Source organism: Heptranchias perlo, chromosome 1, assembly GCF_035084215.1.
Source record: "Heptranchias perlo isolate sHepPer1 chromosome 1, sHepPer1.hap1, whole genome shotgun sequence".
Taxonomy (NCBI): Eukaryota; Metazoa; Chordata; class Chondrichthyes; order Hexanchiformes; family Hexanchidae; genus Heptranchias; species Heptranchias perlo.
The window spans coordinates 188,495,765-188,511,022 of record NC_090325.1 but is presented as its reverse complement, the minus strand read 5'-3'; the positions used below and the strand labels follow the sequence as shown (position 1 = coordinate 188,511,022).

The window sequence follows — 15,258 nt, the reverse complement described above, 5'->3', positions numbered from 1 at the left end:
GAAATTTACCTTTTTGAAATGGGCGACCTGCCTGTGGAGGCCCGACGGGAGCCGGCAGCTCGTCCAACTATTGTTATTGAGGCCCGATCTTGGGTTGAGGCACCTGCTCCATACACGGCCTACATTTCAGGCCCGAAAACAGACCGAAAGCACTTTCCACCCCCATGATTTTTGGCCTCTTGAGGTTTACTCATAGTAGTTACTGGATTAGCCTGATTCCTCCCTTCCCTACCCCTGCATACATAACATCACAGATGTGGTTTGACAGATAGTACAGTGTAACACTCAAAAACTCTTTCCTCAGTGTTTCTCACAGAAACTGATCGCATTCCGGTGATGGGTATGAAGTGCGTGAAGATAGAGATTGTCTCGTGTCTTTTGACTGAATACGATTACCCGGAGGCAGTCGTATGCCATGGGATCCTGAGACTTCCAGAGTACACCAGCACTGAATCTCTCAAAAGGAAACTGGTGGAAGCTATTAACTGCAACAAAAAATTTCACGAAGTGTGAAGCACACGAGCAATTAAAGTAAAAGAGCAATGCATCTCATTTAGACCCAATTTCAACTTTTGATGCTCCAGTCTCCACCACTTACACCGTCCCTGCTTATCCCGGACAGCCGCCTATATCAGGCAAATGGCGCTAACCATTTCCCATTACCATAGGCGTCAGTTACAAAGGCAAAACTGCATGAGCGCGCCGACTATTTCGGGCAGTTCAAGCAGCAGTTTGCACCTCGTTAAAGTGCGATTACCTGTCATTAAAGTCCCAAAGCTTTCAGGTGAAACTGACCAGACTGCCATGTATTTCAGCCCCGATCAGCACTCCGACACCACAGGTGAAACTGACCAGACCACCATCTCCCTCTCTCCCATTTGGATCATTACGGGGTGATGCAGACAGAGCGGGAAGTGGAAAGACGGAGGATGAAGATTCTCCCCGTGACTTTTTAACACATTGCCCTACATGTTAGCAGACTTGTGTGGAAACAGGACTGACCATGAAATTACAATGAAATTCCCTCTGTGCTTTCAAAAAAATATCTTCGTGACACCGGCCACTGCGTATAGCGGGCAAATTGCGTTGACACCAACACGCCCAGTATAAGTGGTGGGGACTGTATTAATTATCGTAGCGGTAATGCTTTATTTTGGAATCTTAGCCTGGATCTTCCATTTGGCCATTATGCTCCTGACCCCTACCAATTCTTAGATGCATTTAAGGGGAAGCCAGATAAACACAGGAGGGAGAAAGTAATGGAAGGTTATGCTGACAGGGTTAGATGAAGAGGGGTGGGAGGAGCATAAACACCGACAAGGACCAGTTGGGCCGGATGGGCTGTTTCTGTGCTGTACATTCTATGTAATTAAGTAGTTTTGGTGGGCTCCACACAGTAACGAGTTGGGCAGCGACTGGAGCAGTCAAAGAGGGCCCACATTTTGATTTAAAATTGTTCATATTCACAGGGCCGAGTGGGTAAATCAATTGTCCTGCAACCGATTCAACTCCCTTCAGCAGATGTAACTTTTAAATCCCCCGCCCATTGCCCATAGCAACGCTGGATGCCAGGGAGGTCTTCTTCTTATTCCTCTTCCAGTGACTCACGAAGCAACCCGTTTCCTGCCACTGCTGTTTACATCCAGCAGATGGCGCTCTGGGTTGTTTCTGAAGACCCTTTTCTAGGTGGACAGGTTGTTGCCTGACTCACAACCGCCGACCAGGAAACCGGCCAGATACGATGGGGAGTGGGGGGAGGGGAGTCGTCACTCCAGTCCCATCGGACACGAGCACTCCGCTGGATGCCAACCCGGTAATCAGAGGCTCCTCCTCGCCAGGGCTGTCTGGGAGTGGGCCTCGAACCCATAACCTCCCTACACCAAAGGCGGGAATGCTACCACTGAGCCAAGGCTCACTCCCCAGGGATGTGTTGCTGATGCTCCAGGAATTAAAGGTGAATCCCTGGGACACCGCTGTGAGTATACGGGGGAAAAGGTCACAGGAGGCATCAAAAAGTTGTGGGTTTTTTTTCCGTTTACTTTGAACGCTTTTGTTTATTAATTAGAAAAATATTGGAGATGGGAAAAAGGCTATTTGACTGGGTAGGGCGGTTGAAGATGTGAGGTCATAGGATGAAACCTCCAGTAATACATCCAACCAGAGTTGGCAACTCGATAGATTACACTATGGCCAAAATAAAAATTAGTCTTTGTATTTAATAGTTTGTGTGTTAATGATCTTTGTAAACTGATCTAATAGGTGGGAATTAAAGAACTATTGAGAATGCATGTGTCACAAATAAAGGAAAGTTTAAAACTCCCTGTTCTGTTTCCTTTAATTCTACATACTGTAAAAGGCAAAATAATTAAGAGGAAGGTTATTCGGATTCAATTAACTATCATTCAGACACATTTTATCAAATTATTTCAGTAATTCCTTGACAATGTGGCTTTAACAAGCTCATAACCGCAGGATTTAAGGAACATGTGCACAGATGACTCACTGGTGCACACAGACACATATTTTTAATCCGAAGGAATTAACCTGTCATGGAGTGAAATGACGATGTGCAATGATAGTGCATGGGCTTATGTGAAATTCGTCAGTCTGCTATATTGGGAGAGACGTTAACCCATTGCTAAATTAGCCGATAAAGGAATTTCCTACAAATGCATTAAGGATTTGTACGCCAGTATCTCTCAACACTATTTCAGCCCTTTGTTGTTTTAAACAGACTAATTTGTTACCTTTGTAAATTTGCCGCAAGACGCTGATCGACATTTGTGTTTTTGTAAAAAGGCAAGATTCCAGCTTCTTGTAATATTTTCCTCTTTCAATTTCAGATCTCTCCCCATCAGGCATAGCAAGGCCCATGGGTGAGATCCGAGCTCAGTACTATTTTACACAAATCCAGTTATCCTAATAAAATGTACATAAGCACGTGAGCATGAGTTGGTAATAGGTGTTAGCCTTGGCTCAGTGGTAGCACTCTCGCCTCTCAGTCAGAAGCATATTGGTTCATAGACCCACTCCAGAGACTTGAGCACAAAATCTAGTCTGACCCTTCCGGCCCGTTCCTCTCTCCCCACTCCAATTCCCCAGTCTCCCTCTTATCAGGTCGCATCCAAGTCGATGCTGCTCTACAGTTGATAGACCCAGCTCTTTATGCCTATCTGTGTAACTAAGGATCTTTAAGCTAGGGATTATTTTTGTAGCTCTCCTTTGAACCTTTCCCAAGTCCATTATATCACCCACCATGTGAGGGACCAAAACTGGGTGCAGTACTCCAGATGTGGTCCAACCAGCGACCTGTATAATGACAAAAGGGGGTCCTTTGATTTGTACTGAATGGTTCTATTAATGCGACCCAATGCTGTTTGCTTTAGCTACAGCTTCTCTACATTGGTGATGAACCTTCAGTGATCTGTGGACAATAACACCTAGATCTTTCAACCTCTTTCAGTATTATTCCCTATAATTATAACGTATTCTGTGCTGGTCCTACCAACATGCATGGTTGAGAGCCATTCAAAGGTCCACCTGCTGCTTCTCCCAAGATGCCCTTCACATCACACACTGCAGCACGCCTAGTCCCCAGGCATGATGGCGATCGATGACTATGGGCCATGTGGTTGAAGACGAGGGGGATAGTGCACGACAGCAACAGTGAGTTCCTCGCAACTTATTGTTGGAGATGAGGGGTAGATAGGGGCGTGTTCATGGGAATGATTGATGGTGCAGGAAAGAACCGGAGGGTTATCATTGCTCCCCAGAATGACCCTGGGGTAGTAGGTGGTCTTGGGAGAGGAGGGTGAGGTCTGAAAGCGCTTGATGGTATGGCAATAGATGGTTAAGCGTGTTGTGCATTGGATACACCCAACCCTGTGCCTCTTAGGCTTGCAGGAGAGAAGATGGGGGCCATAACAGGGGAAGGAAGGAAGGAAAGAAATGAAAGAACCAAAACATGACAGCCAATTTACACACAGTAATGTCCCACAAACAGCAATGAGATGGTGTTGATGATGTGGCAGGGTGGGACTTATGCCTGCCCACACAATGCCCCCAAAAGCTACTCACAATGTGGATGCCTCACTCCCCCAGCAGACAACGGAGTTTTGTTGGAGTTTTTACAGATCATGCTGATAGCTTTCAACAAGGTTCGACATAAGAGACTGTTAACAAAAATTAGAGTGCATGGAATTGGAAGCAACCTATTGTCTTCAATAGGGAATTGTTTAGGAAGTAGGAGACGGAGAGTAGGGATGATGGGTATGTATTCAAATTGGCAGGAGTTGACGAATGGTGTCCCCCAGCGATCTGTATTGGAGCCTCAGCTTTTCACTGTATTTATAAATGTCTTGGATAACGGAATAGAGAGCTGTATATCTAGGTTTACTGACGACACTAAGCTCGGTAGCACAGTAAATATTGTAGATGGGAGCAGAAAGTTGCAAGGGGACATTGACAGATTAAATGATGGGCAAAAATGTGGCAGGCGGAGTCTAATGTCAGTCATCCACTTTGGACCTAAGAAAGATAGATCAGAGTATTTCCTAAATGGCGAGAAGCTAGGAACTGTGGAGCAGCAGGGAGATTTAGGGGCCCAAGTACTGAAATCACTAAAAGCTAGTGGACAGGTACAAAAATAATTTAAAAGGGTAATGGAATGTTGGCCTTTATCTCAAAGGGGCTGGAATACAAAGGGGTGGAAGTTATGTTACAGCTGTACAGAGCTGTGGTTAGACCTCAGCTGGAGTACTGCGTTCAGTTCTGGGCACTGCACCTCAGGAAGGGTATATTAGCCTTGGAGGGGGTGCAGCGCATTCACTAGAATTATACCAGGGCTAAAAGGGGTAAATTATAAGGACAGGTTGCACAGACTAGGCTTGTATTCCCTCGAGTATAGAAGATTAAGGGGTGATCTAATTGAAGTGTTTAAGATGATTAAAGGATAGATAGGATAGATAGAGAGAAACTATTTCCTCTGGTGGGAGAGTCCAGAACAAAGAGGGCATAACCTTAAAATTAGAGCTAGGCCATTCAGGGGTGATGTCAGGAAGCACTTCTTCACACAAAGGGTAGTGGAAATCTGGAACTCTCTCTCCCAAAAAGTTGTTGAGCCTGGGGGTGAATTGAAAGTTTCAAGACTGAGATTGATAGGTTTTTGTTTGACAAGAGTATTAAGGGTTTTTAAAAATTCGTTCATGGGATGTGGGCGTCGCTGGCGAGGCCGGCATTTATTGCCTATCCCTAATTGCCCTTGAGAAGGTGGTGGTGAGCCACCTTCTTGAACCGCTGCAGTCCGTATGGTGAAGGTTCTCCCACAGTGCTGTTAGGAAGGGAGTTCCAGGATTTTGACCCAGCGACGATGACGGAAGGGCGATATATTTCCAAGTCAGGATGGTGTGTGACTTGGAGGGGAACATGCAGGTGGTGTTGTTCCCATGTACCTGCTGCTCTTGTCCTTCTAGGTGATAGAGGTCACGGGTTTGGTAGGTGCTGTCGAAGAAGCCTTGGCGAGTTGCTGCAGTGCATCCTGTGGATGGTACACACTGCAGCCACTGTGCGCCGGTGGTGAAGGGAGTGAATGTTTAGGTTATGGAACCAAGGCAGGTAGATGGAGTTAAGATACAGATGAACCACGATCTCATTGAATGGCGGAACAGGCTCGAGGGGCTCAATGGCCTACTCCTGTTCCTATGTTCCTGTGGCAGTCCAGGAGATCAATGTAGCCGCCAGCCAGACATTAGGAGGAGGGTATAAGAGCTGTTGTCACTGCCCCTGTGTTTGAATTTAGCAATTCCCCCCAACCTACTTCCACCTCCACAACATTGCCCGTCTCGGCCCCTGCCTCAGCCGACCTGCTGCTGAAAGCCTCATCTAGGCCTTTGCTACCTCCAGACTCGACTATTCCAATGCTCTCCTGGCCAGCCTCCCATCTTCTAACCTCAATATACTTGAGCTCATCCAAAACACTGCTGTACATAGCCTAACTCGTAGCAAGTCTCGTTCACCCATCACCCCCTGTGCTCGCTGACCTACATTGGCTCCCTGTCCACCAACACCTTGATTTTAAAATTCTCATCCTCATGTCGAAATCCCTCCATGGCCTCACCCCTTCTTATCTGAACTCGGTAGTGTCAGCGCTGTGCGTTCTCTGAACTCGGTAGTGTCAGCGCTGTGCGTTCTCTGAACTCGGTAGTGTCAGCGCTCTGTTCTATGAACTCAGTAGTGTCAGTGCAGTGCGTTCTCTGAACTCGGTAGTGTCAGCGCTGTGCATTCTCTGAACTTGGTAGTGTCAGTGCACTGTCTGTTCTATGAACTCGGATGTGTTAGCACTGTGCCTTGTCTGAACTTTGTAGCCTACCTGACGATGACTGGATCAAATTATACATTGCAGAGAACTTGAATTACGCTGTAGCAGATTGGATCAAATTATACATTCCAGACAAAGAATTGGGTGAGTATTGTCCTCCCACTTTCTGTCGGTGACAATAGCAGATTACATTGGCTCCACCACAGTGGTGGTAATAGACGCCACCCTGATTCATAGTCAGCTTCAGCAGCAGTTATTTTTAATAGAAGTTAAAGGTTTTTTTTATCATTTGTGGAGGAAATATTACTTCTAATACCAACACAGTGTCGCTTCCCCCAACGAACTAGGCAACACTCTTTTGGGTGAATGGTACCTCAGCCCTCTGGGTAAATTGACTAGATAACAAAGATCATCTCAAGCTATTTCACCTAGTCCTGAATAGTAGAACCAGAGGACACAGTCTGCGCTTGAAGGAGGTAAATTGAAAACTAATCATGTGGAAACAATATTTCAGTGAGCGAGTGGTCAATCTATGGAACAGGCTCCCCAGGGAGACGGTGGGAAGCAGAAAGTATCGATTCATTAAAATGCAAATTAGATAGATTTCTTTCAGAAAATAACAATTTGGGATTTTATATGAGTAATTTGAGACATGACATGTGGTAAGTGTATCATTCTTGGGAGGAACAGGTGACTTTGGACCTATGGTTCCCAAATCTCTCCACCATTGGGGTTTTCCTCACCTCATGTCTGGGTCTGTTGTAGACTAATTGATAGTGATTGATTGCTTTGATCAGTCAACATTTATCATCGATGTACGATGTGACTACCAGGATGGTAGAAGGCAAACTATAAGACCATAAGAGATAGGAGCAGGAGTAGGCCATTCGGCCCCTCGAGCCTGCTCCGCCATTCAATAAGATCTGATTTTTACCTCAACTCCACTTTCCCGCCCTTTCCCCATATCCTTTGATTCCCCCACTGATCAAAAATTTGTCTAACTCAGCCTTGAATGTATTCAATGACTCAGCCTCCACAGCTTTTTGGGGTAAAGAATTCCAACGATTCACGACCCTCTGGGAGAAGAAATTCCTCCTCATTTCTGTCTTAAACAGGCGACCCCTTATTCTGAGACTATGCCCCCCAGTTTTAGATTCCCCCATGAGGGATAACATCCTCTCAGCATCTACCCTATCGAGTCCCCTCAGAATCTTGTATGTTTCAATAAGATCTCCTCTCATTCTTCTAAACTCCAATGAGTATAGACCCAACCTGTTCAATTTTTCCTCGTAAGACAACCCTTCCATACCCGGAATCAACCCAGTGAACCTTCTCTGAACTGCCTCCAATGCAAGTGTGTCCTTCCTTAAATAAGGGCACCAGAACTGTACGCAGTACTCCAGGTGTGGTCTCAGCAGCACCCTGTACGGTTGTAGCATGACTTCCCTGCTTTTATACTCCATCCCCCTAGAAATAAAGGCCAATATTCCATTTGCCTTCCGGATTACCTGCTGCACCTGTGTATTGACATTTTGTGTTTCATGTACGAGGACACCCAGATCCCTCTGTACCGCAGCATTTTGTAGTATTTCTCCATTCAAATAATATTTTGATTTTTTATTTTTCCTCCAAAGGTGGATGACTTCACATTTTCCCACATTATATTCCATCTGCCAAATTTTTGCCCATTCACTTAACCTGTCAATATCCCTTTGCAGACACTTTGTGTCCTCATCACAACTTGCTTTTCCACCTATCTTTGTATCATCAGCAAATTTGGCCACAAGACACTCTGTTCCTTCATCCAAGTCATTGATATATATTGTAAATCGTTGAGGCCCCAGCACTGATCCCTGCGGCACCCCACTAGTTACAGATTGCCATTTTGAAAATGACCCTTTTATCCTGACTCTTTGTTTTCTGTTAGTTAGCCAATCCTCTATCCATGCCTGTATGTTACCCCCAACTCCATGAACTCTTATCTTGTGCAGTAATCTTTTATGTGGCACCTTATCGAATGCCTTTTGGAAATCCAAATATACTGCATCCATTGGTTCCCCTTTATCCACCCTGCCCATTACTTCCTCACAGAACTCTAATAAATTTGTCAGACATGATTTCCCCTTCATAAAACCATGTGGACTCTCCTTGATTGTATTATGAGTCTCCAAATGTCCTGTTCCGACTTTCTTAATAATGGATTCTAGCATTTCCCAGTGACAGATATTAGGCTAACTGATTTATAGTTCTGCTTTCTGTCTCACTCCCTTCTTGAATAGGGGTGTTACGTTTGCGGTTTTCCGATCCGCTGGGACCTTTCCAGAATCTAGTGAATTCTGGAAGATTACAACCAATGCATCCACTATCTCTGTAGCCCCTTCCTTTAAGACCCTTGGATGCAAGCCATCAGGTCCAGGGGACTTGTCAGCCTTTAGACCCATTAGTTTACCTAGTACTTTTTCTCTAGTGATAGTGATTGTTTTTAGTTCCTCCCTCCCCTATGCCCCTTGATTTTCTACTATTATTGGTATGTTATTAATGTCTTCTACTGTGAAGACAGATACAAAATATCTGTTCAATTCCTCTGCCATTTCCTTGTTTTCCATTATTATTTCCCCAATCTCATCCTCTAAGGGACCAATGTTTACTTTAACTATCCTCTTCCTTTTTATATACTTGTAGAAGCTTTTACTGTCAGTTTTTATATTTCTTGCTAGTTTACTCTCATAATTTATTTTCTCCCTCTTTATTATTCTTTTAGTCATCCTTTGCTGGTTTTTTAAAGTTTTCCCAATCTTCGGGCTTACCAGTAATCTTTGCCAAGTTGTATGCTTTTTCTTTTAACCTGATACCATCCTTGACTTCCTTAGTTTACCATCTAATCTGTTTACCCAAACTAGATGGACTTTGGTTTTTGTCGTCCAGTAATTCCTATGTTCCCACGCCATTTTGCTCTCCTTTCACCCACAAGGAAGTCATAATATTCTAGAGCCACTACTAGACAGGGAAAACTTTTCCGTAGCAAAAATATTTCATGTGGGAGTGTGGTGCACAAGGTGTTTGTGTGGATGTGAGAAAGAAAGATGGGAAACTGCTTTATGTTTTGGCATCTGCACTGCCCATGACTTGTAGCTCTGAATATTTTCCCCAAGAAGCTGGTGTACTCATTTTTTAGTTAACTACTTCAATATCTTTCAAAAAAAATCCTTCACATCCTGCAAAGACCCCCTGACAATCTTCTTTCTGTTCTGTCAGTAAGACACCTGCCTCCGTTTGACAGTGGCAGCCTGGGGAAAATTAACAGTTCATGGTCTGAGAATAAAAGCCTGAATGTAAATGTCACCTGAAGCTATAATTTCTTAGCCCATGAGCCAGTGTTTACTGATGATATGTTGTGCACTGGCCCAGCTGTACCACTAGATGAAAATCTCCATGACCACAGTATTTTGACATATCTCTAGTGCTTTTAGGTGCAGCTCAATCGGGTAAATCAAACACAAGAGAAAAACAACAAACATGGGACTACACCCTGTGCTCGCTGACCTACATTGGCTTCCAGTCCCCCAATGCCTTGAATTTAACATTCTCATCCTTGTGTTCAAACCCTATCATGGCCTCGCCTCTCCCTATCTCTGTAACCTCCCCCAGCACTACAACCCTCCGAGAACTCTGTGTTCCTCCAATTCTAGCCTCTTGTGCATCCCCCCACGTCCTTCACCCCACCATTGGCGGCCGTGTCTTTAGCCGTCTAGGCCCTAAACTCTGCAATTCCCTCCCATAACCTCTCCACCTCTCCTCCTTTAAGACTCTCCTTTCTACCTGTTCTACATGTTCATGCCAATATGTCGATAGAGGCAAGAACTAAAGTTACGGCTGAAATTGTCAGCCATATGGCTCTGGTTACCATCTCTAAAATGTAAGTGAAGGTCATATTTTTCCTGCACACAGAACAGGCATTGTTTACGGCACTGAACAAAGGACTGACGGTTGGAGACATTTCCTCCTTGCCTGTTTTGGTAGAGTGGATTGTTCTTTCCAACACACCACCATTCTTGAACCAACTCCTTTGTCACCTTTGGGAGTTAAGAGAGTGTCAAGTCTGACAACTTGCTGATTCTACTCGGTTGCAAGGATGATTCCACTTGTTGCACCGGGGGGAAACGGGCATGTAGTACAGGCTCCTAAAACGTCAAAAGCAGCTCAAGTTGGTTAGCAGAAGTTAATGCTTTTTGAGTCAGGTTGTAGGTTTGAGCCCCATTCTAAGACTTGGGCATATATTCTATGTGGACCCCTCTGCACTACTGAGTGCTGCATTGTTGGAGGTGCTACTTTTTAGATGAGATGTTGAACTGAGACCCTATCTACCCTTTTTAGGTGATAGATGATATCATATATTTCCTGTCACAGGTAAGGATTATTTACCAGATGCAAATTGAGGCAATATGACTGGCATGACTCCATCTTGGTTAAGAAAGACTTGAGCCTAGAAATTATGGGCTAATTTCTCAATTGAAATAGCAAAAGAATGCCATATATGTCTGCTAAAATGGCCAAGTAATTTTGAGACTCCGGTTCTCAAGCCGGTTGGGCAGGATCTTGTATAAGATCTGCTGACCTGCTTGAATTGCCACATCTGGCACAGGGCCCTTCACCTGTATAACATCCCCTTTGACAGCATGGCCCTTGAGGGGGCTGGCATGTAGGCACTGGGATTCCAACAGTTAATGGTTAGGATGTTGCTGGCATCCAGAAAAGCCTCTATCTTGATGCCTCCCAATACCAACTGGAAGCATTTTATGCACTGGAGACACCTTAGCTTCACCTGGTTGAATGAGGTGCTAATTTCATCTCCTCATTTATCTGAACATAGTTTCTTTTACCAATTTACTCTCAAGATATGAGCATCACTGCCAAGGGCAGTATTTATTGACCATCCCTAGTTGCCCTTGAGAAGGTGGTGTTGGACCTTCTTGAACCGCTGCAGTCCATGTGATGAAGGTGCTTCCAAAATGCTGTTGGGCACGGAGTTCCAGGATTTTGATCCAGCGATGAACAAAATGAGGTAGAGTCCTGTATGAGATACTGTTTGCATAGTCCTTCTCTTTCTTTGGCCGTTGTTCACCCTGTACATTCAAAGCTTCCTTCCTACCTGTCCATTTTTTTCATTTTGATCTGGCATGTCTTGGAGCTCCTCACTATTTACTCCATTATGTTTCCCTTTCTGTTATTTGGGGCCTTAATTTTGGTTCAAGGAACTAAGTTAAAGGTCCATAATGAGAGTGTATGTACAGCTGGGAGAGTGTGGAAGATTGCTTCATTGCACATGGTGGGAATTTCTTAAAGGAAAAGGACATTGAATTTATGGAGCACAGGTCATCTCAAAATGCTTCACAATTATTTTTGAAGTATAGTTACTGTTACATAGGCAAATGTAGCAGCCACTTTTGCGTACAGCAAGACCCTACAAATAGCAATGAAGTGAGTGACCAGTTAATCTGTTCTGATGATGTTGGTTGAGAGATACGTTTCGGCCAGGGCACGAGAGGACCTTCTGCTCTTTGATTAGTGCCATGGGAATCTCCTGTGTCCCAAGGGGGCTGGGTTAACATCTCATCCAAACAAAATGGCCTCTCCAGCCATGCAGCACTCTGCACTCCACTGTACATGCTCAAGTTCTAGAGTTGGGCTTGAACCCATGACCTTCTAACGCAGGTGTGAGCACTACCACCGAGCCAAGCTGACGCTTGTGCTCAGATGGCTTTCTCACGTGAAATGACAACGGTTTCAATTTGTATGTCAAGGTTGAGTCTCTTCCGAAGGGCAGTTAAACTCCACACCTGTGGTAATGTAACGTTGCATCGGCTCAGTAATTGGTATCAATCATAATGGCTGGGAAGTTGCTCCTGTTCCACCTACATTACTTCACCAGAAGTACAGCGGCTCCCCGTCCACATGCGTAAATGTAGTTTCCGCCAGAGTTCCGGCAAAGTAACGCTTTTAAGTAAAATCGGAAAGCACTTTTGCACCCAAAAGGTATTTGAAACGTGGAATTCTCTTCCCCCACCCCAAAAGACTCTGGATGCTGAATCAATTGAAATTTTCAAGACTTCAGATCCACAGATTTTTATTAGGGATATGGTGGGTAAATGGAGTTGAGGTACAGATCAGCCATGATCTGATTGAATGGCCTCCTCCTTGCAATGTTCCTAGCAGCTCTGAGGAATTTCCTGCCCAATCGCTACCACCAGCAGGACTGTGGAGCTAAACAAAACACACCATATGGGCAATCACATTTTATGTCCCTCCAAAGTATTCAATAGAATTGATGCTGCAGCAGACTTTTAAAAAGACAAAATCAAAAGCTGGGAACTCTCTTGTATGGAGAGTGTTTATTATTGACAATATTTACCTTCTAGTTTAGGAAGTGTGGAGGGGTACTCGGGGGTTCCCACACTCGGTACAGCGTTGAGAAACACGCCAAGAAATTCTAAAAGAGCCCGGTGATGACTTAATATCTACTTGTGTCTGGGGGGGTTTAACATTTCTTTTAAAAATGGCATTGTATCTGTAAAGTCAGCAGCGCTGTGGAAAGGGACCAATATTTGAGAGCCCCTCTTGTTCATTCCATTCCCAAACCCAGGCTGCAACTATGAAAATTCTTAACGCTCAATAACTTGTCTCTGGCATAACGAGGAAAAAAATCAATAAATCATTTATTTTAATTAATTTTAAATAGTACAATAATTTTATGAATGGCTATTTACATATAAAACAAATTTACATTTCACAAAGTGCTTTAAAAGTACCAAAATGCAGTTTTAGTTTTTTAATGTAACAATGGTAAGAATGAATTCTCTGATCCTAATAAATTTAGAGCAACATGTCAAATCACATTGATCCTGTCTCAGTATAATTTGAAATAACAGCAAGTTAAAAAAGTTTCTCTGAATAGATTATATTTTTTCTTCAGATATTGTAATCAATGTCATCATGCCCTTGTGCATCCCATCATAACTAGCTTGTTTGAGTTAATTAATGGCAAAATTGAAATTTATCTGTATCTGGATCTCTGTATACGAAAAAGTACAACTGGAACACTGTGGTATTCTGCTTAGTTTTGCCACCAGAGGCAGTGTTATTTTGTGACTTCCTTCGCTATCTGTACTTCATCAATACTGGATTTGACCTTTTTGGTCCTTTGTGTTGGAGGATAATCAAGAGAACTCAGTGTAACCGAGGACTGACTTGTGCCACTCCCAGACATGTTACATAGACACTTATTCCCTAGAATTGATACTAACGGGGATGCCCTGGAATATTCTCTTGATTAACAGCAAGAACAGGCCTGGAAGGTCATTTGTGCTGAGACACATTTGAGGCCAAGGTAAAAACTTGTTTTGCCGATAACAGTCACAACACCTTCTCAATCTGTACCTCCCATGTGTGTAATATCCCCCCCCACACATCCTTTTCACTGGTTCCATTGAGTTAGTGCATTTTAGTACAGCAAGATGCGATACATTACTGAATTGTTGTATGTGTACACAGTCTTAGTTTGATTAGAGGGGCTCTAAAGCACTGCAATACGATCACTGGATGTTTTCTGTGCTATAATGAAACCAGTGTTCTGATGCAACTTATTATCACAATCACCAACATTTCTCAGATTAAATAAACAGGTTCTGGCTGCAAATATTAAGGTGGTTGTGCATTGAATTCTTCACTGGATTCAATTGCATGAAGTAACCTCTCCCTCAAAATTTCTAGGCTGCTATAGTTGGGGAGGTCCAGAGTCCTGGTGCAGGTGTAGGCACGAGGATATGAGAAATCTGGTTCAGTGCTCCTGGTATTAAGAATGGTAATCCTGTAACTCCCAATCCCTCCTGCTGGGATTCTGTCACTTCCTGTCAGAAAGGCTAAGAATGGGAAAAGAATAAACATTGCAATAAAAGTCACATTAAAGATAGAGGCACATTCAGAACTATGTAGACCCAATTTGCTCATAGAACACTTTTTTTCTGATGCCCAACTGTCCTTGCTACTTGCCTCCCAAAAATGATAGTTGGTTGCCCTGTGTAGCCCTGTGTCAGCAGATTGCTTTAAAAATGTCATTCAAAAAAATGATGCTGCAATCTTCAGTGGCCTATGCCCTCTCCCTGCCTGGGGACCCCCACAGTGAGGCCCACTTATGCTCACTGGGGGAACGCCTTAATGCCTCTTCCTGACTCTGCATACTGGCCTCAATACCTCCAGGTCCCCTTTATGGCTGAGGAAACAGGAGTTCCCAGTGATGGGAGTCTCTGCCCTCACTCCTGCACCTTTGGCCTTGTTCGCAGTAGGCAGACTAGAAACTACTATACAAGGCCAAGTAAGCTCAGGGCCCAGATGTGTAACTTAACCAGTCCATTTGGTTGTGTATTCTCATCTTTAAAACTGCTAAGGGGTAAAAATTTAAAGATGATATATTATATATATATTTCCAATCATTTACAATTTTCACAGAAATCGATCCCCAAAGCACCAGCAAAAATGTCAGGCTACCATTTAAAACAAATGGAATTTGACTCATTCAGTCACTACATCACTAGCCCTGATGTTATCCCCTCGAAGGCATAAACACCCGTATCATTATACAACAGTATATCCTCTAACCCATCGCGAGTAATAGCATGGGAGATCTTCTAGTTTTAACAATTATCAATATCATCTCAGGGATGGGGGCCTTCAGTTATATAGAAACTAGGGAAGCTGGGGTTAATTTCCTTAGAGCAGAGGAGGTTAAGTTGATATTTAATAGAGGTGTTCAAAATTATGAAGGGGTTTTGATAGAGTAGATAGGGACAAACTATTTCCACTGGCAGGAGGGTCGGTAACCAGAGGACACAGATGATTGGCAAAAGAACCAGGGAGGAGATGAGGAGAAATTTTTTTTACACAGCGAG

At 43.8% G+C, this 15,258-nt stretch overlaps 2 protein-coding genes across 2 annotated transcripts in view; one reads left to right on the top strand and one right to left on the bottom strand.

Moving 5' to 3' along the window:
- The window catches only part of LOC137329909 (probable E3 ubiquitin-protein ligase HERC6), a 42,791-nt gene extending 40,472 nt beyond the window's left edge, over positions 1-2,319 (top strand). Inside the window, exon 23 of the mRNA XM_067994453.1 lies at positions 305-2,319. Coding sequence (XP_067850554.1) covers positions 305-513 — 209 coding nt within the window. The 3' untranslated portion in view covers positions 514-2,319. The remainder of the gene's footprint in view (positions 1-304) is intronic.
- A 10,718-nt stretch (positions 2,320-13,037) lies between these two features.
- The window catches only part of LOC137329935 (probable E3 ubiquitin-protein ligase HERC3), a 44,518-nt gene continuing 42,297 nt past the window's right edge, over positions 13,038-15,258 (bottom strand). The window contains exon 25 of the mRNA XM_067994455.1: positions 13,038-14,232. Coding sequence (XP_067850556.1) covers positions 14,012-14,232 — 221 coding nt within the window. The 3' untranslated portion in view covers positions 13,038-14,011. The remainder of the gene's footprint in view (positions 14,233-15,258) is intronic.